Below are 25728 nucleotides of genomic sequence, written 5' to 3'. Positions count from 1 at the left end.
GAACCCCACCACATTTGCCTGTGTGTAATCTGTGCTTTGTCCAAATGGGGTATCTATAGTGATATCTCCTCTGAGCTAAAAAAAAACTTGAAGCACGTAGAAAACCATGATGAACAGCACATTTGACAACAAATCACACACTTTTGCTTGTTCACTCAAAATGGCAAATATTTGTGTAATGGGAGAATTATCAGTAAGCATGTAGTACTAATAAAAGGTAAATGGAAATATCAGCATTTCTAGTTTATAACATCTAAAGCACACTACAAAAAACACTGAACAAGTTTTTAAAATATAGTACGTCCTTCTACAGAACATAAGGTATACTCACTGGTTTATTTAGATGATGTCCTACAGAATCTGCCAGAGTTCCTATAGCATCATAAAGAATGAGCAGGTTTTTATGCTGGTATTTACTAAATGCGAAGACCAAAGTGTCAAGTATATATGCAAGATAAGGAACAAGCTCTGTACAAGCCTCCTCTTCTAGAGTAGCAAAGGCACTGAAGGACAATAAAACAGGTTAGTACCTTGGAAATAATGAAGCAAGACACCCCCCAAATGCCCTACTTAACCTCTATCTGTTTAAACATAAAGCTATATTTAAGTCCTCAAATTCACGCAAGATATACTTCCAAAAAGGTGGTACTTAAATAACTTTGATCTTTTTTAACAAAATCTCCCATAAGGATCCAGCTCTTACATTGTGAAGAACAAAATTTTAAAGTATTGCCATAGAATTCCTTAGGGAGTCCCCCACTTAAAAGAAAAGCATTAGCCAAAAAGTTACAATATACTAATTAAAATAGAAGGAAGCACCACAAAAGCTGATTATTTAAGTTAAAAATGGACCACTATCTTTAATGTTTGCAGTAGCTGCACCTAGACATTTTGATGCTGTTGTGCCAGTACAATGCAAACATCACCTTGTACTGTCAGTTTTTCACGACATAGAAAAATACATAAAAAGACATGGAAAACTAAAACCAATACAGAGGATGAACAGTTTTAGCTGGTCTTGGTCAAAGCATACATCATGACATTCTAGATACTTTTCAGCGTGTCTGTCCAGTGTTTCAGCAGCAGCATTAAGAAAACCCATCCAAAATGAAACAAAATAAAAAAAATTCCCCCACACCAGAGACACCGCTTCAGAGAAACATTAAGGAAAAAATTATTGAGCTATTGAAGATATACTGGCCTAGCTCTCTCAATAAGATTATTATTAGCTAGTATCTGCACTAAAATGCATGCACCACTGCAAGAGATGAACACTCCACTGTGTGCTACCAAATAGAGAAATCCAGTTTTTTTAACAAAAGAGAACTGTAAACTCTAAATAGATAGCTTTCTTACTTTATTTATTGAATTATTTATTTTTTATTTTATCATGAAGTATTCTTTCAGAAAGGCATACAACTTGAGCAGGAAAATAAATGTCTTTCAGTAAAATATCTATCTGTGTGTTGCCACCTAAAGAAGCAGTTTTTTAAAAGTACAGAAGTGAATGTTAGAAATCGGCTACCATACTGAATTTAGGAACAAAAACATACAGTATCCTGTGTTCAGTCTTCAATTTGGTAGACATAAACAATGTATGCAACTACTCAGTGCTGGGATGAAGCTCTTTGCTGTTTTCCAAGAAGGTTCACTGTATTTCCTTACCATTAAAAAAGCTAATAAATACGTTTTGACTTGTGACAACTACATTTTCCTTACAGTGAAGTTTCCCAGTTTATTTTTAGTTGTAACAGTAATTTTAGTGAATTTCTTCTCAAAAGAAAGTATCTCAAAACACACTCCATGTCTGACAATGGACTTATAATAATAAAAAAAAATCAAGTGTACTGTAATTTTTAGTATTTCCATTCTAGATTTCCTGGTTTCCATGTCCCATTGCACATCTATCATAAGCACCAGGTGAGGTTATTTAACTACACCACAACACAGCTGTGTTTGACTAAATGCAGATTTTCAGCCATGTTCTGGACAAGGAAAGTTTGAGGAGAAGTGGAAAAGTTTCCTTTGAGGATTTTTTTTGGTTCCTTGTTTGTTTTGTTTGGTTTCTTGGGTTTTCCATTTGGGGTTTTTTTAATAGAATAAAGACAAAAGACGTTAAAGCTACCCAAACTTGCTAGCCAAATTTTTGCCGACATTTGGAGACAAAAAGGAAACAGGGTTTAATTCCTAAATCTTATTAAGTATATTTCACAAAGTCATTGTATCTTCCTCAGGCAAGGCTATATTTTCCTTTAGAGCAAAGCTTAGCCCAAGAACTCTGAACTCATCACTCTCCTTAGGCACTACTGACATTTGGGGGTAGCTGTCATTATGATTATAATTATTACTACTACTACTACTATTATTATGTTTCAGGTGTTCAGAGGCATATGTAACTGCTTCATGAAGAAAGCTTCATTGAAAGCTTGCTGAGTACACTCCAGTCTGACAAAAACTGACATGTAAATTTTTTTGACGCACAAGAGGGTGCACACATTCCCATTCCATTAATGTTGCATCCATTAATTAAGCAATCAATTTTTTTTTTAAGAAGTAGACATGGAGGAGAAGGGCATTTTACCTCTCAACACCTCATTTCAAGAGAAAGATAATATCCCTTGAAATAATCATAAGCAAAACGTTTTGGTAATGCTAAGTACAAATACTTTAAGTAATCTAACGATAGGACAGCTTTCCACTGTATTCAGTTCTGACCTTGTTCACAGACATTTTTAAAAAAGACCAAATTTCTGGTCAATGAAACAGCATATATTGAAAGTAAGTGTTGCAAACAGCTAATTTAATACAAGAAATTTTTTAAGCTGGTGTTTTAGATACTCTGCAAACAAATTGCATAAGAGAAATAGACATTAACTTTTTTCATGTTATTACAATTTGGGAGAAAGTTGCATCTACTCTAATTTAAGAGGAAGAATACGTTAAGAGCTAGAAATGGAGTCATGCATTGACTGATAAGGGCATGAAAATAGCTTCCTATGGGAAAAAAGGCAGTGTAATAGATAGTGACATTTGCTTAAGCTTTGGCTTACCTGCAGGCAGCTTCTTGTACTCTCTTGTTGCTATCCAAGATACGCTTTAGCAACTCAGTCATTAATGGCTTCAAGTAAGTGTCTGGGGGTTGACTAACTACCCAGTGTGCATAGCGACTAAGAGTCCAGCATGTAATGGAGCGCACAAGAGCCTTTTTGTCAGAGAGGCACTGAATAAGGTGAGGGATTAGCTCTGGAAGATATGGAATCATACCCTGCATGCAGCCTGGAAAGAAAAATATAGCTATTGCAGTACCAGAAATAATGAAAAATTCCATTGTTTTCTGTTCCCTATGAGAGACATATTTTCATTCTCTATCACATAGGAACACAACATGCAATTAAAAATACAAATATTTTAACAAAGCAACTAAAATATTTTTTAGGGTTCTAAAAAAATTCCTCTTACATAAATAATAATTATAATTATTATAACACTGCATAATAATGAAAATATTAAAATTATTAGATAACTATTGCATCATCAATTAAAGTTACATTATTTTCAATTACAGTTTCTACTTCAGTGCTTCCCGAATCTCCAGAAATGCTTTATTGAATGCAGTACAGCAAGTACTACAAATAAAGTTTCTAAAGCTTTAAGTTCCTACTTCCGTCTACTCAGAAAAAGCAAGAAAACACCAAGCAGAGAAAGACTGTCTTGACAACAAATCATCACATGAGAAAGGATTCCTTAAGAAATTCAAATTTCTTCATTTTTCCTAAAATCATACCAATATTGACCACGAATAAAAGCTGCACTCTTCAAGTCAGCAAGGGCAATTAGACACTGAGATTTGCCACAAGTACTGACTTCCACCTCGCTGGACTTCATATCAAAACCAACTAAAACTTTTCTATTAACTGTAAAAAAACCTATGTTCATTAGACAGTAAGGGAAAAAAAAGATAATCCAGGCATGAACACAAATCTACTTCTTCAGCTTGCAAAAGGGACAGAGACTAGAGATGCTGGAGCTTCAAGCAAAAGCCAAGCAAGACTGTAAGTAAATAAGAATGGAAGTTAGCCTATTTTTATTGGAGGACCATCTAAAAAACGCATCTTAATGTACTGAAGTCACAGGAATGGTCTTCTCCATTTCTGAAAACACTTAAAATCCAAAGATAAAATTTATTAAATACTTATCTTCTATGAAATCAAGCTAGTATTTTGAGAGACATCAACACCTCTATACTGTAATGTTTAGAAAATGAGAATTAAAAGAAATTATGTAATCTGTTTAGCCTCTCAAATACGCATAAATTTGAAAATTAAAAATAAAATAACTGTAGTCACCTATCAGTAGATGGAAAAGATTAATCACCAAAACCAAACCAGCTAAGGACACACATTTTTTTGCATTAGTATGTTCACCCGAGCTACTTTAGAATCAATTTAAAAATCAGCAACCTGATATGAACTGTTGCCTTACCTTCAGCAATTGCACCAAGAACAAGGATACCAGATTCTTTAACTACCCACTCAGGGTGGAAGAGCAATTCCTTTAACAGTGGCAAGATGTGTGGTAGGAGTTCATCACGAAATACATTAGCTAGGACATCTAGAGCAGCAGCAGAACATTTCCCTGAAGGGAATTAACAGTGTTAATCTCTGCTTATTATACAAACAGTTGTAGTTAGGCAATATAATCCCCATTTTAACTCTGAGCTGCAAATGGATTCTCAGTGCACTAGGAGGGAACATACTTCCACTCCATTACACTACAGGGGGATCCACTGTGCTCCTGAGCAAAGCCACAGCTCTTAGAAAGCTATTTTAATATAAATTCTTTCTTAATCTGCCATAAAGAATTGCACTGGTCTCATTAGTCAGCAATAGTGGTAATTGTCAAGCTATGCTGGTGCTTCATCTCTGTTCAAACTGGAAGTCAAATATGGAACACTAGATACGAAATAGGGCATGCAATTCTGATTTTCAGATAATACAAATTTTTTCAAATCCAGATAACATATGTTATTACAGATTTCTGAAGTGTTCTACTCTTTCTCTTTTAGGCCACCATTCCTGAATAACTTCAGCTTTCTCACTGTTTTAATCAAAACTGTGCATCACAGGGCACCTTATGTCATTTGAGTTCTTTCTCAGAAAATGCATATTTAATTCTGGAATCTCTACACACAGCAGCGACAAAAAGAATATTAAGAATATAAAACTACACTTTTTTCCCAAGATGCAGCTTTACAGAAACAAGCATATTTGCATGCATATTTTCAAGAGCAATAACTCTTCAGATATGTCTCAAAATTGTTCAGCCATAAGCCCGAAGTGAAATTCACCTGTTGTGAAAACTTCTGGTCTTGGGAAGGAAAGACCCTAAGTAGCTATGTCCACATCTCAAAGCATTATTTCACAATGACTTTGTTTGCAAAGCAAATTCAAATCAGAGTTGTCAGAAGTTCAATAGCTATTTTCTGTCACTGAACTTAAAAAAGAAGTTTGTGGTGTTTTCTTTCCTTATAACATAGCCTATTAACTTAAAGGTCCTATGACCCCCACAACAGGACATCTGAACTCTGGTTTCCTGAGAGCCATCTCTTACCTTCACAACTAAAGTACTGTACTGAGAAGCAAATTCCCCACTGAGAAAAGAAATACCTGTAAGGGCTATAGGCAGTAGAATGTTCACATAGAAATAAAAAACGACCCCAAAAATGTTCACATAGAAATAAAAAACCAAATCAAACACAAACCAATTTTAGAGGGAAGACTGAAATTAAAGACAGCAATAATTAAGCTTGCTCCAGTTATCAATGTGCAAAGCTTTTTTTTTCTCTTTTAAAACTGAATTTAACCAAGTGATACAGGATTTCTATTATTTCATAGAATTAAAATATTAGGCCTGAAAGCTCCATTGAATTGTATCAAATAGATACTTGTAACTCGATCTGCCATACTCAAAATAAGCTTACAGATGGATAGCTTTTGCCAATATAGTTATAAAGTCAAAGTGACATCTCAAAGGCTCTCCCCTCCAACAAACACACCAATTATGTCAGCAGGTTTTTGTGTAGTCAAAAAAAAAGCCTTCAAATTCCTTGTCTTTTTACTGTGGTTCTTGTACTATGTAAGTAGCTCTTGTTCAAAGCATTCAACACATTACTTTCACCTACTTAAATTCCAGTCAGAAATAGTATCATCATCATCAAGTTCATCATCATCATCGTCATCATCTTCAATACCATCTTCTTCGTGTTGCTGAGCCACCGTCTTCGAACGATGGAAACGAGGTCTTATATCCTGCTCACTATCTGGAATAGCTTCATCTTCTTCAACATCCCCCTGTCACCAAATTGTTTTATTAGATAAACTAGTTCAACTGTATTGCTTAAGGAAGTTAACAGTGTAGTTTTAGTTCAAGATTTTGTAAGTGCATAAAAGATTCACATCCCACCTGCGCTGCTCAACCAAAAAGATGCCACTGTTTCTGTGTTCTACTGCTGCATTTGCCAGAAAAGCAATAGAAAGCTACAAGGAAGAGAGGTATGTTCACCCCCAAAGTAACCTTCTTGCTAAAAAATTAGTCAATGGGAATGAAATATAAAGAAGTGATTCAGAAATTTTGATATACAGACATAGGTAGTGATGGAAAAAGCTATGTATTCAACCTGGAAGGCATTAGAATTAGTTTGAACATTTTCTTAATGCTGAATTCTTGAAGTAGTTCATGGTAATAGTATCCCAGCTCTGCCTAAGCTGTGTGAGAGGAGACTGGGACAAAGTAGGAGAGCCACAGATTATTTTCCAGCAAACATGGCATCAGTTGCATTTAGTATTTGGAACAGCCTACTTTGCCCCAGAAAGTTAATTCTCCACTGAAGAGATGGTAGGCTAGGTCTGCCCACTCTGACCTGAACCATTCTGATTTATAGGTCAGAACCTAAGCAAGTATTCCAAGAGAGTAAAAGAAACATGCTCACCTTCAACAGAATAATATCAATCTCTGAATATTTCATACCATTTACCAGCACAGGTATCAGCCTACAAAGAAATATTTACACATGATAAAGTAACACATGTAAAAGCAAAACGGTTTGAATTTATATGGGCCATAATTTTGGTTGTAATCCTCACCTCCCAACACATAAGAGAAATACCTTAGCCTGATAAAAAGAGCTATTACCTAGGCCAAGTTCTATGTCATAAGATTCATCAATATTTTGTAATGAGAAAAAGTGTTATTTCAAATGACAAACTTTTAAATAGAAGTAGCCCAATGGCACAACTGATTAATTTATTCGGAAGCACCTTTCAGAAATTACATCTACAGGTTTTCAGTAAGAACTCAAACTCCTACAATATGTGTGATAAGTTGACTCTTGCCAACAGTGCTTGTCACTTTATTTACTTGTTGATGAAGACTCTACCTCACTATTGTTAAAGACAGAGGCCTAACTACATCAATCTCTCCTATCAACTCATGATTTCTTCAGTAAGACAAGCTTTCAACATTGCAGAAATCTTGACTAATCCATATTAAGATTTACTTAATTAATTAACAGGTTATGGCTATAACGCTCCAACCATACAGATGTACAGCTAAAAAAGTACTAAGGAAAAAAGTCAAATACTTCCCATTAAAACATGTTCACCTCAATAAAAGAAAAAACGAGTAAGCACATATAAGCCAAATGAAACTAATAACCAGGGATGACACAGCAACAATGACAGACTCAATCTTGCTATGTTCTGCAGGTGAGTATTGTTTTTGAAGGTATCAAGCTTGCTCTAATATTCACACACTGAAGTGCCACATTATGTTCTAAACCTTAAATGAAGGAATAGTAAATATAAATATTATCATTGGCATTTCTGCAGCATATTTTGTGAAATACATTTTATAAAGAAGTTCCCAGGCATAAAATGGAACAGATATTAGAAACCAGATGAACAAGTTTTAAGAAGGTCCTGTCCCACTTTTAATTTAACATACAAAATTTTAAGATTATCAAATACTGACAAGTTTATATAGCTTCCTAGTCAAACAGGACTCACCAACAAATAAGTTGCCTTAAACATACATGACATTGAAAGATTTTGGGGAAAACATGATGTGACTTCTAATTATTTATTTTTCTAGAAATTTAAAAGCTTTTTAAAAAAATGAGTGTGATGCTGTTGCAGTGTCAAGGCTCATGTAGGCCAAAAGAGATTTAATGCTAGTAGCTGTTAACTATGTGGTGTGTGTAGAGACTTCTTTTGCCTTTTGAACTAAAAAAGTAGGAATTAAATCAGACCATTGTGAAATTTAAAAATTATTTCTTGTAACACTTATTCTTCTGGTTTTAAATCCTAGTCTTTCTCTGCAACAGTACATGTTTTAATCTCAAATTTCTACTTGTTAATTGGTTAGGAAAAAAAATTGTTTTCTATTTTAATTACTTCACATCTATAATGCTATTTTCTGCTGAAAAGGATGCATCTCCTGTCATTCTATTCTTCCACTCAAAACTTTGACAGAACTCTGTCCATTTTTAAAAAGTCTTCATAAATGAAAAGAGAGTATTCATTTGATCCAACACTGAAAAACTAATTTCCTGTTGTAAAAAATTTCAAATTAGTCTGGAGGAAATTGCAAGCACTGTTGCAAAAAAAAAGATTTACACTACACACATGGACGTTTACTCCCATTCAATCAAAGATCTGTTTCTTGAGGCACAGGAAGACTTTTTGAAACTTTGAAGAAGTAGGTTTTGAAACTCAAACCATTACATTACAGAAGTATGAAGGAACAAATTGTACAGGCTTTCTTCAAGTTAACTTGTAAGAGTAATTTATACAAAATTGATTCCTAAATCCAAGATGTGTCATTTTATTTTATGCTCTTTTTAAAATGAAGAACCCTTTGCATGACAATGCACATTGAAGCACTGCATAGAGATGCCTACATAGCAGTAGTCAAGATGACATGTTCATACATGAGATATTATGGGTAATGTCACACAGAGTTGTTCACTTAAGTGCATTTTACATTCATGTGAAGTGTAACAGCTTATTAAATTTGAAGTAAGCACACAGTAAGTGACACAGTTAAATTGCTTCTGGAGTTCACGGGGTCTGAAACAGACAGAAGTTTTTTCAATTTTACTAGGAACAAGAACTAGCTATGGAATTCTTCTAAGCATACTGCAAGCCATATACAGTCTCTAAGAGTATCCATGAACAAGTCAACTGAAATTTTAAGAGGACTGTCTGAAAATAAATACGAGCTGCAATTCTTGATACTTACTTAGTAAGATGCCGACATAATACCTCTTTACAAATTGGCTGTTCAGCCAAAGTCAGCCAAAATTCACATGCCTCCAGAGCCACATTTTCATCTTGATCCTGGGTCCTTTGAAGCATGTACTACACAATATAAAAATAAATTACTTGTACAAAATAGAACATTTATGTTCAATCTTTTTCATTAGCAGCTCAAAGAGCACCTCAGCAGTGTAAAACAACATGCTTTATCCTTGTTATGGTCAACACACCCGAAAAAGTGACAGCTTCAATGTGTAAACTTTAGCAGTTTCAGCACTAGTGCTAGATTTTTTAACACAATCTTTGCACTTAGGGTCATGCAATGCCTGGCTGTGATCCTGGGCATTCTGGGATAATTGATTTAACGAAGAATAAACAACTGCCATATGCACTGCCTGTCAAATACAAAGTCAATTTGCAATTATATAAGAATAATGTTTTGCAATCTCAGTCTTAAAGGGAAACAAAGAGCTAGCAAGTGCAAGAACAACAACATTCTGATGAATGCTTTTTGTTCATTATTTCTGCAATGTCAAACAGGGGAATCTGCAGAACATCCAGGAAATGAGACTCACCTCAACTATACTAATCATATGAGGAAGGAGGCGATCCATTCGAACTTCCAGCAACATTACAAGAGCACGGCAAACATTTTTGCGTACTTCAGGCTCCTCATCACCAGCCAGTGCAAAAAGATTCTGTTAGAAAGTAGTAACAGTTGAAAAACCTCAATTCATCATGTTCAACTTTATTAGAATTTACATTACTGGCTGACTAAAAGAGATAGATGTATCTCTGTAGTTGTCCAATGCACACTTTAGAATACTATTTTATTTTTTAAAGACATACAGGTTAGCAAATTAACTCTTCAGTCTCTCAGTGTATATTTTTATACATAAATATGACACTGTGTATTAACCCTGGCAAAAGAACAGTACTTCTGGATTATATTTGGTCCTAATATAAATTGTGTCAGTACATAAGAGGAGCAAATAAAATACTCTAGAGAACCCAGAACCTTCTCATCCAAGTTCTGTAACACTACTCCGACAGGCAGACAGGCCTAGTGACAGGCACTTCTCAGGACAGGTATGGGACAGACTGCTGCCATTACTTTTGTGCCTTTACATAACAAGAGCTTTCCCTACTTAGGAAAAGGAAACATCTTTTGAAATACACCTACTTCTTTTGCTTACACTGTAGTTAGCTCTAAGCACAAGCATATAGAGTGAACTTCAATCCATGGAGGCTTAAGCTAAGAATGGGCAATAAGAAATGGAGAGTTTAGGGGTAGAGGTGGTTGTAAAACATAGTTCAAACCTCTTGATAAATCAGATAGGTAATATGACTTAAACCTCCAACCAAGAATATATACTCACCTCAATAAAAGAATCTATGTGCAACATAAGAGCTTGAGTTCTGCTGATGATAAATTGATTGACACATGCCACTGCATGAGACCTACAACAGAAACAATTAAAATATATATGCTTCATGAGTTAGAACATTTTTTAACATGTACTCAGGCATCAAAAGCATAAATCAAATATCTTCAAAGGCAAGAGAGAACAAATCTGTGCATCTGTAGCATTACCAAGAAATATTACTAAACTAAATTTTAATATGTAGTAATTTTTATATATTAGGTATACTTTGATATACCTAATAAATATTTAAAAATAAAGTATTCAGTAAATAGGCTAGGATGACTACAGCTGGCATATTTTTGCTGAACCATATATATGTTCTTTTTGAGCATTTTAAGACTGTGATCTTCTCAGATAATAATAATTCCATACAAGTCAATATGGCAGTATCATAGCTTGACCTTCTTCGTTGTTAAGTATGCAGCTGTCTTTGCAATATGTTTACAATTTACTGAGACCAGAATGTGTTTACAATATAGATGTAGCTTAGAAAAAAAACACACGTGCAGTTGGATACATACTACAACACTTGTGGAAGAAACATTTTAAGAAATGAAGCACTGTTCTTCTATTCCATTTCATGCAAAGCCATTAGTTACAGGTCTTTTTCATTCTCAGACACAAAAGTCAAATTCTCAAGTCAGAGACATAAGGCAAAACTACCCGTAGAACCCTTTGTAGAGTCATTACAGTATTTTTACTACTGTAACTTCAAATTTCTGTTCTGTTTAGACATTTCTTGAAAGACTGTGTCATAAAACATTGTTCAAAAATTGTCTTTTAGTAGATTTAAAGTATTGCACTGATATTACTAGTCCTTTTCATACCTCAGCACTACATACTGAAACTAGGCTGTGGGCAGGCAGGTAGTCTTTAAACTTGAAACTGGTTTAAGTACCAAAGCCATGAAGATAGCAACACAGGAAAAAAGCAAAAGACTGTACAGTGTGGTGAGGAAAAAAGAATGTTTTTCTGCCTCTCTACCAGCTTCAGATAATTATTATCTTTCCACAAAACCAAGTTCACATTTTGTTTCATAATGACTTCAGCGAGCATCTTTTATAGATGACTTTCTAAACTGTATTAGAGTTCTATTGTTAGTCCTGGTCTTCACTATCTACTACTCTTGGGAATAAAGAATTGCTATCTTAAATCTAACAAATATAATTCCAAAGAGAAGATAAAACACATTTCACAGAATTACAAAGAATTATAGAATGGTTGAGGTTGGAAAGCCCCTCTGAAAGTCATCTGTTCGATGCCTGTGCTCAAGTAGGGCCACCTACAGCCACTCGCCCACGGCCATGTCCAGCTGGCTACTGAGTATCTCCAAGCATGGAGACTCCCCCATCTCTCTGGGTAACCTCTGCCAGTGACTGGTCATCCTCCCAGTAAAAAGCTGTTCTCTGATATTCAGAAGAAACTTCTGAGTTTCTATTTGTGGCCACTGCCTCTAGTTCTGCCACTGAGCACCAATGGAAAGAGCCTGTGCTTTTTTTTTTTCTCACTCTCTTAAAGTATTTACATATGTTGGTGTGTCCCAACTCTCTTGACCCTTACTGATACAGCCCTTTGCTGGAGTCTTTCCAGTATATTCATGTGTTTCTTGCTCTGAACAGTCCAGAAGTGGACACAGTACTTCGAGTGTGTTCTCATCAGGAAGAATAAGGTAAGGATCACCTCCCCTAAATCAGCTGGCAATACTCAAGCCCAGGATACCATTAGCCTTCCTTATGGCAGGGGCACTCCGTTGGCTCAATTCAGGGTAAAAGCTTTTTGTTCTTTGTAATGAATACTAGCAGAATACAATTTAATTCTGGAATTTTTGTTTTATACTGTTACTTTGGAGAGAGTAATACGGTTTTACAGTGTAGGGATGATGAATCCATTTAATTTGATTCAGCAGGAAGTTCAGTTAAATGCAGAATTTTTTCTTCCGTCAGAATCAGAAACTTTTGTCAGCAAAAGAATTTTCACTCTCCCATTGCTGAAGCCATTACAAAAGGAATGTAAAATTGTTATTTCTAATCAGAATAAAAAGTTCTAAGCACAGCATTGAATTTTTTGTAATAATATGCAAAAACTTAAAAGAAGCTATTTGATTTTTGGATTCATTTACTGATTGTATGAACAGGTGAGATTCTTGTATTAACTATCAAGATAACCTCCATAGTTTAAGTTTAGCTTATTCGAAGATACAATGAAAATTACTGATGCATGGAATCTCTGTGGGTTTCTGCAGGATCATTTAAAATAGCTAAGCAGGTTTTAAAGAGATCTACAAAACAGCAGCCTTGCTGCTAATGTAAAAGAATTTTAACAGGTAACTGTAAGTACAACTCATAAACCTACCGTATTTTTGGGCTGCTGTGCTTGAAGAACTGCAAGAACTTAGGTATCATGATATTGAGTGGCCGGTCCAACACATCACTATCTAAAATTTCAGCAGAATCTTCACATATCTTCTGAAGAGCGCCAAAAGCGCCCTGTTTAAAAATGAATAAACAAATAAGTATCTTCTTTTGCATTCTGAAGAAAAAAAAATTTAAGACTTCATATAGAATGGGTAATTTCAGCACAACACAGTAAATGTAGCTAATTAATAGTGTAAATGCAGATAACTAATTAATGATTAAACTGAAATATTCTTAAAGGCATTTTATTTAAACCAGCATCTGAGCATCTGTCAGCTCTCAAGCTGGAGGAGTCAGCAATGACTAAGTGATAATTTTATTTTGATTTGATGCTTATGTATCCAAATGTACTTCAAAGAACACTTAAAAGTTAATTTTTATTTGAGAAATAAGTAGGATGAGCAGAAGTATCCAAATTAATTGCATATATAATTGTATTTCCTTTCATGATTCACTACGGGACAAAAGAGATATATTTGAGTTTAATTTTCAAATGTGGGGTTTTTATCCAGAGAGAAAAAAGTACAAAACCCTACAAAACAACGTGGCATCTTGGATCATTATTTGTCTCTGAAGTTCACTTTATACTACGTTTCACACTTTCATATAGACATTATTAAGTAATTCAAATGCTGTGATCACAATCTTAATTATTTTACATCAGACAGAGCTTTATATTTTTTATTAGTTTAAAACTGTTATTTACTTATTTCCCTTCATACAGACTAAACAAAACAGTTAATTTCACCTTGATATAGCAATTGATCACTCTTCCAGGTTAAGTTACAAAAAGAATGAGCAGGACTTTTATATATAAAGACACCAGTTTGATGATGCTAATGGCGCCTAAAAGATTAGGCATCACAGAGCAGTAATTTCAGGAGACTTCTGAGCTGAGATATGATGATTATCCATCTGCAATCTTATTCCACTTTTATGCAAAGAAAATCAATTTGTTTGAACAGTAAGAACATGGAACACATTTAGAAGAAAAAGTATCAAATCTGAGCCACCATTCTGCAAGGAGAAGATATGGGCATGTATAAATACATACAGACGTACACACAATACATATACATAGTGTCCCCAAAGAGAGAAAAAAATCATGGCATTCAGATGGATCCTCTTCTGTTTTCTGTAAATCTCCTTACCTCACAGGTATTGTAATCTTCAGAATCCAACAGGCTGCAAAGCTTTGGCAAGAGTTCAGGCCAATTCTGTAACTCCCCTTTTGAGGCAATGGTTGTTATCAGAATGCCTAAAAGAAACAGAAGAATGGAGAAAATGTGATCTCACATGCTTTCATTTCTTTCATATATATTTTTCATATTTTTCTCCCCTCAATATCTAAAGAGCTAAGAAAGTCATAGTTTTGTTAAGGACTGGCAAGCATAAGAAGAGGAAGTACTTTTCATTGCAAATGCTATTTGAAGGGCTTTGAACAGCAAAGGTGGGTTGCTCCTTCCTGCTGCTATGAAGGGTTCAAGTATTACAAATCAAGCACCACGTAACCTCACTTAAGGAAACTGTAGTTTATAACATTTATATATCTGTATAATTTATACCACAGCAGGGCAGTTTTGGCTCTAAATTTACTAAACACTGTGCAACTCTGGACCTTTAATAAATACAGAATATCTATCCCAAGTTACTTCCTTTTTTACTACGAGATGAAAGCATGAATGTGGGAATCTGTCATTCAATAAACTTACAACCTAGCGATAAATTACATGTTTACAACTTTACTATGTTCATGCAAAACATTAAGGACACATTCTAAGACCAAGGTACCTACTAGAGCTTAAACACTATGGCAGGTCAGCCAGTTAGGAGCTGTAAGAGCCAGCAAACACACAGGTCAGCCCAAAGAATCACTAATTGTGTTTCCAGCACATATAGAAATCCTGGGAAAAACCAATTAAGTGACAGGGATAGAGAAAGCCGCTCATAAACTAGAACTGAATTTGTATGAGTCCATTTTGCCTCAATGCAAAATGTAACAGCTAGCACAATCCTTAATGCTACTGGCAGTTACTACACAGAAGAAGTCAACACTACTACAACTAGTAATCTCCCAAGCAAAATGCGATGGAAGAAGTTTCTCAAGCTTTTGCCTTGAGCTACTCACAATATATCATTTTTCTTTGGAATAAAATGCAAAAATTCTGGTTAAATACAAAAGAATAAAGGACAGCATTACAGAGCAAAGGACATCCTGGACAGGACACGCAGTAATTAATAAATATTTCACATTATTCCTTTGATGCAATATGCTGGATCTTTTCAAGGTCCCAGAACTAGTTTCAGAGGATGAAATGGTCTGGCCTGCAATTCAGGCCATACATGCCATTATAAACTTTCTGTATAAATGGTGCTTTGCCTCTGTAACTCTTGAAGCTGATTTCTGAACTTCTTAACTTTTAAAAGCTCAACTTCATAATGAAATTCCCCCTTAAAGGGCAATTGTTAGCTTTCAACTCTCCAGTTCCTCCACTACTTTAAAACACTTAAACCCTTTACCCTCCTTGCTTTCAATTGGGAATTATACTAAGGTCCTGCCCAGACTAGAGTCCCTTGAAAATTTTAAGAACAGTTGCACACACTTATCTTATCTTAGGAGATGTATTTACATCCTTGTGCATTTGTGGGTCCTCAACAAAGGCAGATTGAATCTATTTTTCAAAATTAGCACATGGGGTTTTAAAACCTTTACGACTGGTGAACAGCACAGAGAAGATACACTGTGTTATTCATTTGGGGATTAGAATAAGGACAAGCTAAGTCAAGATAAAACAATGTGCAGTTATCATTTGGTCTCAAGTCATGTGCTCATTCTCCTCAGCAAGGTGACTTCTGAAGATAGGATTAACCAGCTTGCCTCCATTTGGGCGAAAAGGTACCTTCTGTCTGATTAGCACTAGATGCTAGAGACCACAAAGGAGAGTGAATACTGCATTAAATCTTCTCTGATGCCATTTTGATGTTCTTGCTCTCAGAATTCCTGAGATATTATTTGCAATTGACACATTAAATTGATAGTGCTTGAACTGCAAAAACACACACTCAGCAGAAAGAGCAGCCCTCATCTCCACCGGCCAACTCATGCTAAGAAGGCTGTCTAGCTAGACAGTAACCTCTTTACACTTCACTAGTATCTAAAATCCAGTGGGTATTAGATCAAGCTCAGATAGCTACAAGGATCCAGCACTTCAAACAGAAAGGTGCCAAACACATGCAAAACAGCAACATTTATGCAAGCATGCAGTTCATCAGCTGTTATTCATCTTCAGAGTTCATATATGCCTAATAATCCCTGCAAAGATCACCTAAAGCTGAACAATAATTAAGCTACTAATCCACAAGCATCTCCCATCAGGAAAAATTAGAGTAACTGCTTGAAAACAAGCAACCTCTAACTCCCTCAAAAAATACCCCACAGACCATCACCAAACAACCCTAAGACAGCAAAACAAATGGAGCTGGAATACATTCCTATTGTACTCCGCTATTGTACTCCGCTAGGTCTATTGTACTCCGCTGAGAACTCCTATGAACAAAGAAGTAAGCGTGACTTCTACAACCTGAAATTCAAAGAGTACCTGCCACTCAAAGACTTATTGCTACTCTCATTAGGAACATTGATCATTAATAGAATTCATAGTAAAGCAGCTTCACAACTGGCAAGACAGCAGGAAATTACTTTAAGAAATGAGTAACTTCCTCTAGTCTTTAGTCCATAACCTGAATGCCTGGAGAAGGAATCCTATAGAAAAAGGAAATTATTCTAAATAGTAACTGACAGATTATTTTAAAAGATGAGTCATCTGAGAAAAGCTGAATTTCTTTCTGAACTGACACCCATACCCATTTTCAGTATTCAAACACATACTTTATGTTTTTCTAGTCTTTGATCAGACCAGGAAAATTACTATAACATTGAAGGAAATCATATTATCAAATAACAGACAGAAAAGCAACTTCACCTTGAACTAAGTAAAAAAAAATACAAATATACGTATTTTATGAAAGATGTCTATCAAAACAAGGTATTTACAAAATCAAAAATTCAAGTAACAAATAAAACTTCTCATTGGAACTAGATAACCTTTAAGGCCTCTTCTGAGATAATTTCAAGGTTTTATGATACTATGAAGTTTTGTACACCACACCTACCTACTGTTTTCTGACAGAAGCTCTTTACGGAAATGCCTTATGCATGGTATGATGATCCTGTGAGAGGATGTGCATATGTGTGCATATAGGGGGTGGGGTGCAGAAAATCAGCTAACAGAAGCATTTCTTTAATGCAATCAGAGCACTGCAATAGCTCTTAAGTCAGGCTTTTACCGTGTTCCTGTTTTTAGGTATATAAGCTGGCAGCAAGCTCAATTTAGGAAGATTCAAATCTTACATTTCAAGAAATATGAACTGAATTGCTACATCACTTCTAAGATAACAGGAATCTAAAGTATGACATCTTTATATCCAAAATAAAGAAAAATTTCATTGAAACATGGTGAGGTTGTGACAATCATGAGAAACAAAAAATTTTACTAATTTAGTAACTCTTTATATCCCTACTACAGTTACACCTATACAAGAAACATTTTCAGTATGCAGAGGACAGCATTAAGAACAAACTTACCTACAGTAGCTCTAATTAAGGGGGAGGAATCACCAATGTTGTTCAAACATTCACTTTTAATGAAGTCAGTTACCCCATTTGGAAAGTTGTGAAAATGTGCTTTCACATTATTCTTCAAGATAAGACCACTCAAGGAACGTGTTGGCTCATCTGCAACAGAAAGTAATTACAGTCAATCTTCAATCAGCTCACAGAAATAAAACATATTTTCAGAAAATGCCACAAGATCAAAGCTTATATATAGATATTAATCTTCATTTCCTTATCTCTCCTTCCAGCTACACCCATCAATTCATCTAGCATACCTTTTCAGGTTCAGAGTACACAAATTAATCACCAACCATATAAAGTTCAACAAGGGTAAGTACCAGCTGTGGATGGGGCAACCTTGGATGTGCAGGCAGACTGGGAAATGAGATTCTGGAAAGCAGTGCCACAGAGAGGGACCACTGGGTCCTGGCTGATGGCAAGTTGACCATGGTCAGCAGTGCCCTGGCAGCCAGGAGGGCCACCCGTGTCCTGGGGACATCAGGGACAGCATGGCCAGCCAGGCAAGGGAGGGGATTGTCCTGCTCTGCTCTGAGCTGGGACAGCCTCACCTCGAGTGCTGGGGGCAGCTCTGGGTGCCACAACAGCCTCATGCAAGGCTAGAGAGTGTCCAAAGGAGCGCCATGAGGATGCTGAAGGGCCTTGAGGGGAAGCCCTGTGAGGAGCAGCTGAGATCACCTGGTCTGCTCAGCCTGGAGGACACTGAGGGGAGACCTCATTGCAGCCTACATCTTCTTCTGGTGAGAGGAAGAGGACGGACAGGCACTGATCTCTTCTCTGTGGTGACCAGTGACAGGACCCACAGGAATGGCCTCAAGTTGTGTCAGGGGAGGTTTAGGTTGGATATCAGGAAAAGGTCCTTCAACCAGAGGGTGACTGAGCACTGGTAGAGGCTACCCAGGAAGTCGTCACAGCACCAAGCCTGACAGAGTTCAAGAAGTGTTTGGGCAATGCTCCCAGGCACATGGTGTGATTCTGCACATGGGTGTCCTATGAAGGCCAGGAGCTGGACTTGGTGGTCCTTGTTGGCCCCTTCCAACTCAACATATTGTGTGATTCTGTGATACATTATTTCTGTTTATATAAAGTTAGAATGTTGGATTACAAACTTTACATTTTAAGAGAAAGTTTTGAATATTCATACAAGCAAGGAACAGATAGGAAGTCATGCGATATAAGAAAATCTATTAAAGGTGTTTGTCAGCCAAAGACATTCAGACATTCTGATTATGCTGACAGGCTTGCTGCTATACTCTCGCTGTAAGGAACTGGTCACATACCCGGTTTCACCACAGGAGGATATGGAAATGATGTAGTGATTGTGCAGTAAAAACTCTACCCCTATTCCCACATGAATATAGTCTTCAATTTTTCTAAGAAGTAAGGGACTTCAATCCCTTTAGAAATGCCAAATTTGGATATATTAAATTAATAATTAGAGGAAGTAGGAAAAAAATCTTTAGACAATATGAACAGGAAAGTGTTACATAGTATGAGCTAAAAAATAAATGCAAACAGAACTGACCTGAATTGAGTAAGAATTTAAGTTCAGGCAACAGTTTCAGTTCTGGTCACTGAGCTTTCTCTAAGACACTGAGCCAAGTAGAGGAATGGAAAAAGAACAGTCTAGATTTTCCATTTCTAATGGAGTAGATTCATGTTTCGTTCTTAACCAAGGACATGAGTAACTTGGTATTACGTCTGACACATGCTGAAAGTGAAAGATCTGAATGTTCTATATAGAAGGGGTTAGTTGACAATATAAACAAATTTAAATTTAGTTTACAGGAACCCTAATAACACTGGAAGCTAATTTTAATCAGCATTTTAGCCACTTGTTGAATTTTTGCTATGAAGTCCTGATTTAGACAAAATAAGGAATTCCTTTGTGCCAAGAACTAGTCCACACAGGGATCTATTCCTGCCCTTCAAAACTATTATTAACCTAACAGAAATAAGCAAAATAAGATATATGACTTTCAAATATAAAGTGCTTTCAAACTAAAGTTACTGCATCACAACACCAAGAGTCTCACAATACTGCAATGTCTGACTGACAGTTGACTGACAGACATTGGACACTTTATGCCAGTTGGAAGAGAAACAGAGCTTTTCAGAAGATAGGGGATTGTTTGGCTGATCAGAAATTAAAATTCATTTTTTATCAACTGATTTTGAGTGCCAAGAGCAGAGTGCCTTCATAGACTTTTTAATCTTGTCTTTTATGTACATATTTCAGTTATAAAGAAGCATTAGTTAGAATGCTCTGGAACTACAAAGGTATTGATATAGAAACAAACACATCCTTTAGAATTCAATAACTTTATAAACCAGGAACCCATCCAATGAATATATATTTGATAAAATTCTACAACTTTACCTACACTATATGATTTAAATACCAACTTCTAAACAACATAAAAAATAAAACTCACTTCACTTGCACAGCACTACATTTGCCAGCACCTTTTCTGGGACAAGGAGGGGAAAAAGGGTTTATTATTTTAAATAAAAAACTAAAGTTTGTATGAGTGGACAAACTTCTCTCAACCTCACAACTCAGTTGTGAGCCATCACAAGTATTACTATAGTTACTTGAAAAGTCAAATCAAATAATTTTGAGATAGTCTTCAAATTAAAAGTAAAATCCTCACATCAATCCTAGACCAGTAAAGTATGTCAAACTCTGATTGCTTTACATAACTGTCATCCATTGGTAGGTACACACATCTTTAAGAAATTCAGTCACTCATAAATTGTTATGATGATTTAAAATTGTGCCTGGGGAGAAAAGAAGCCAAAGGAGTCCTCTTTTAATTTCCATGTTTTAAAACTTGCAAGCCACAAAAAACCCCATTATCATTAACAGCCAGAGACACCAAACACAGTAGTTACTATAACTCCTTATAATCCAGCACTAACTTCTTGGTGTGAAAGAAATCAGTGAGAACCAAAGTCTGATTAGAATACAGTAGGCTAGTCACTATTAGGATATACTCTAGAATGAAAATATTAAACACTGCATTATGGAAAAACATTAATCCATTTGAATGCCCGGCTACAGCTACAAGTGGGACAAAGCCACAGCTTCAATTTAATCAAGCAGAGATACACACATTATAAAGTTACTTTTGTCAAAACCACACGAATTAGTCAACCAGTTTAGATAAAAAGAAAGACCACATGCACGTGAAACTTCAGGACCATTTTTTTTTTCCACAAACTATTCTATGGTATGCAGAAGTATGAAATATCTTTAATCCATTCTTTTAGCCAAGACAACAGAAAAACTAGTCTTCATAGGAAGTGATTATTCCACATATCTGCAACAAAGATTTCATGGGATTCATAATGGAAGTGGTATCTCTAACAAATGAAAAAGAAGTAACAAAATGAGAAAGAGAAGAAAATTTTTAAAAACAGCAAAACCTTTAATAAAGTTTTGATAAGTATCGAAGATTTGAGAGCAGACAAGCAGAAGTCACAAAGGACTTTGTGCTAAACAAACACCAACCACTTGAGACAGAGAAGCAGCCCAGAATCTGATATCCAAGCATTAAAATAAAGATATAACACTGCATCTTAAAGTCTTAGTTTAAGAAAAAAAATTCAGATATGACTGGACAAGGTTATTTATGGAATACAGGCTGTTCAACAACTTAACACTACACTGTCAGAAGACAGTAATATAGGTCTCTATGGAATTCTTGCTGTAACATCAAAATTATAGGCAGATGGCTTAAGAGCTGGGTAAGATACCCCTCAGTCTTCATAAATTTTGTGATTAGTTCTGTCAGCCATATGCTTCTCCCATCAAAAAAGCTCACAGTCTTGTCTCCTTTTGTCTCAGGCAACTTGGAGTATAGAGTTGACAAGAACATATAGTACAAGAAAAGGAAGGAATGTGAAGCAGACCTCTGGCATTTAGTATCATCTTTGGTGCCAAATCAGTTCATCAGTTGAAGATTTCTCTTCCACACTGCCTCACTTTAAAATAGAACCACATAACAATTATCATTTGTTTCTCAGTAAATTTTCAATTCTGTTTTAACATTCTCATACTAGCTCCAAATTTTAGCAACACAGAGCAAATGGATGCACAGCCACATTACACAAATTATTTTAGGGTTACTGCAGTGCTTTTAAGAAGCAAAGTGTGTCCTCAAACAGCCACATTTCCTCTACCAAGGGTTTGTACAACAAAGATTGTGTATCTGGAAGCCTGAAGCTTTTTGTAGCCCACCTGCAAGCCCAGGTAAGCACATGCTTCACCATGCCTTTTAGAATCATGGAACGATTTGGGTTGGGAGGTACCTTAAAAAGGTTATCTTATCCAACATCCTCACCATGGGCAAGAACATCTTTAATTAAATCAGGTTGCTCATGGCAACATCCAATCTCACTTGGAATGTTTAAAGGGATGAGGCACTCAGTACTTTCTAGGCAACCTGTTCCAGTGTTCTACCATCCATATTGTAGAAAAGTTCTTCCATAAATGTAATCTAAACCATCCTTCTTTCTTAAAATCATTACACCTTGTCCTATCACAACAGGCCTGGCTTAGAAATTTGTCCCTGTCTTCCCTACAGGCCTTCTTTCTGGTAATGAAAATCTGCAATAACATCTCTTCAAAGCCTTACTTTTTACATGCTGGACACACATGATTTACACACCAGCTCTCTCAGCCTTTCCTTATTGCACAAGTATTCCAACCCCCTGGTGGTCTTTGTGGTCCTCCTCTAGACTGTTCCATGTCTTTGCCATGCTGTGTCCCTACTTCCACTGTCTCTGCGTTTCCTTCCTGCCCTTTAGTTTGACGAGCAGGTCAAACATAACTTGCTAGGATTGCTAAAAGAACTGAGTGACTGGGATGAGAACATTTTTCCGTTCACAAGCTGTGATATAATGATTTATGTGCATGGCTATTATTTTGCTCTGATATCTTGTAATATTGGCAACATTAGATGTGAGGGTGAGACTTTTTCTAAGGCAGAACTGCCTGTCTGTCAATCCCCATCTTAAAGCTGTAAAGCCTTTTTTAGAAATAAGCTGTCATTCTGCATTTTAACTATCAATATGGATTTACTATGTACATATACACAATGTGCATTGACAATGACTAGCGTCACGGTTGCACACGAAAATTTCTGATGTATTAATAAGACTGAGTTAAAAGAGATAAAACCCAAAAAATAAGAATCCCACCAGAACTGTGTAATATGGGAAGTGGAAAATGAACATTTTCTTTTGTCCTAATATATAAGAATACAGCACAAAAACAGCTTCACAAGCTTCCTAACAGAAAAAAAGTCCTGCCTTTTTTTTTTTTATACTGGACTATGCTTTAAGTGTAACATTTCTGACATAAATGATTATGGTTACTATCACGTCAGGAGTGGAGTGATGGTATTTCAAAACATTCAGTAATGTCAACACATAAATGACCTTGAAATGTTGTGACTAGACTGAAGTTAATCAGTGTTCTCCATTGACTTATGTGAGTCATGGAAAATAATTTAACTCAATTGCCTAAGCTTAGGAATGTCTGTAAGAGACCAGAACAAAGTTGGAAATGTTCTGCTGATACTGATTTTTGCATATTTATTGAAGAGTAAGTTATGCTTCTTAAGATGATGGTGTAAATAAAATTGAACTGTGGACAATATGGGAGAAGTATTGAACTGCTTCCCAAAAATAAACTTGTTAGTTATTACATTTGAGTCTACGTGGCAATGATTTGGTAGCAGAGTAGGACCTGCAGAGGTGACTTCTCTGAGCAGCTTCAAGAAGTGTCCCCCAAGTTCAACAGAACAAGTGCCAAATGGCTCCAAGATGGACCTGGCTGCTGGCCAAGGCTGAGCCCATCAGCGACGGTGAGAAACAGCAGAGGAGGAGGTGACTACCTCTTCACTCTCAAGATGAGACTTGAGGAAATGGCACGAATCTGAGTCAGGCAAGGTTTAGGCAGGATATCAGGAAAAAGATTTTCACCAATAGGGTGGCTGAGCACTGGAAGAGGCTCCCCAGGGAAGTGGTCACAGCATCAAGCATGACAGAGTTCAAGAGGTATTTGGGTAACAGTTTCAGGCACACTATGTGATTCAAGGGATGTCCTATGCCGGGCCAGCTAGACTCTATGGTCCTGACATGTCCATTCCAATTCAGCATAGTCTATGATTCCCTGATTTAAGAAGGGAAAAAAAAAATTACTATGCAAGAACAATTGTAGCCAGAGTAGAGAGAAGTATGAGACTATATAAGAGAAACAGCCTGCAGACATTAAGGTAACTGAAGGAGAAGCAGGAGATGCAGCCCATGGAGGTTTCATGGTGGAGATATCCCCCTGCAGCCAATGCAGGATCCCACACTCGAGCAGGTGGATGTCCGAAGGAGGCTGTGACCCTGTGGGAAGCCTGCACGGGAGCAGTCTGCTCCTGAAGGACTGCACTTCATGAAAGAGATCCACACTGGAGCAGTTTGGCAAGAACTGCAACCTGCTGAAAGGATTCATGTTGTAAAAGCTTGTGGCAGATTTCCTTCTGTGGGAGGGAACCTCTCACTGGAACATGAGGAAAGTATGAGGACTGCTCCCCCTGAGGAGGAATGAGTGGCAAGAGAGAACATGTGGTGAACTAATAACAACCCCCATTTCCAGTCCCCCTGAATCACTGCGGGAGAGGAGGTAGAGAAAAGTGGGAGTAAAATTAGGCCCTGGCGGAAGGAAGGTGGTTTTAAGATTTGGCTTTATTTGTCAAAACCCTAATCTGATTTGACTGGTCACAGAGAAAATTATTTCCCCAAGCCTGTGACAGTAATCAGCAAATGATCTCTCCCTGCCCTCATCTAAATCCAGGGACTTTTGTTATATTCTCTCTTCTATGTCCAGATGAGATGGGGAAATACAGAGCAGCTTTGGCAGGGACCTGGCATCCAGCCAGGTAAACCCACTACAATTAGTTTTGGAAGGTTTTGTATTCTAACCAATAATTACCACATGTCAATCAAAAGGCCAAGTTCTGTATATCTCCACAGACTTACAAAACAAATAAAAAGGTTACAGAACTAATCTTCTGGTTTCACTTCTACTTTCAGCTTGTCTATCAATAATCTCCTGGATGTCCCAGCACTTTTCCTCTCTTACGAAGTCTCGTGTTGTCTCCTGATTCAGCAGCTAAACCACTCCCAGAATTTTATCAAGAGCAGAATAATCATTATTAAGAAATTGGCATTTAGCATGATGAGAACATGATTCACTGAAAGGTCCCAAACTATACAACAAATGCAAGACAGTGCTGTAATTTAAGAACATTACATTCAAAAATAATGTCACGTCTCTGGCATTTACTTTTTGAGGGTGAGGAGGAAGATGACAACATGGACTTTTGTGCTTAGTCAAGTGCACAGGAAAAGGAAACTGACATTCCCAATGGAACTTGCTTAGCACCTGGCAGTGAATGAATACAGATTTAGAGTCATTAATCTATCTGAAGAAATTGCCTTGTCAGATGAGTAGAGGTTTTGGCACTCTCTGAATATATCAAAGGTGAATCTTTAAAATATGTGATAATCTGTTATTTGAATAGCTGTTGGTACACAAGGCTTACCTGAATGAGTAAACTAAGACTGTGTTATCAAAAAGAGTAATTCAGAATCATATTCAAACTGCTGAGTATTGGGAAACACAAAATACAGGATACAACATTGGTGTTGTATAGGGTGCTGTGGAAATTTTGATTAGTTTTCCTTCTGTCTATATACTATAGGTATAGTTTGACAGAAAGTTGTGTGGTAGCATACAAGTGTAAATGTTCTAAGGCCATACTGCTTTGTTTCTCTGATACCTTAACAGCCAGTAAAGCTTCTTCCCCTAATGAAAGGAC

The 25728-nt window shown here is 36.4% G+C and overlaps 1 protein-coding gene across 4 annotated transcripts in view; it reads right to left on the bottom strand.

The window, feature by feature from the left end:
* TNPO1 (transportin 1) overlaps nt 1-25728 on the bottom strand; it is a 52787-nt gene that overhangs the window by 14916 nt on the left and 12143 nt on the right. For all 4 annotated transcript variants that reach the window (XM_058043601.1, XM_058043603.1, XM_058043602.1 and 1 more), the window contains 11 exons: nt 17801-17950; nt 14307-14413; nt 13094-13227; nt 10694-10775; nt 9890-10012; nt 9298-9416; nt 6989-7049; nt 6182-6350; nt 4483-4635; nt 3051-3276; nt 332-503 (listed from right to left, as the gene is read on the bottom strand). In XM_058043601.1, the coding sequence (XP_057899584.1) occupies nt 332-503; nt 3051-3276; nt 4483-4635; nt 6182-6350; nt 6989-7049; nt 9298-9416; nt 9890-10012; nt 10694-10775; nt 13094-13227; nt 14307-14413; nt 17801-17950 (1496 nt within the window). The remainder of the gene's footprint in view (nt 1-331; nt 504-3050; nt 3277-4482; nt 4636-6181; nt 6351-6988; nt 7050-9297; nt 9417-9889; nt 10013-10693; nt 10776-13093; nt 13228-14306; nt 14414-17800; nt 17951-25728) is intronic.

Source organism: Melospiza georgiana, chromosome Z (genome assembly GCF_028018845.1).
Source record: "Melospiza georgiana isolate bMelGeo1 chromosome Z, bMelGeo1.pri, whole genome shotgun sequence".
Taxonomy (NCBI): Eukaryota; Metazoa; Chordata; class Aves; order Passeriformes; family Passerellidae; genus Melospiza; species Melospiza georgiana.
This window is presented reverse-complemented; position numbering and strand designations above follow the sequence as displayed.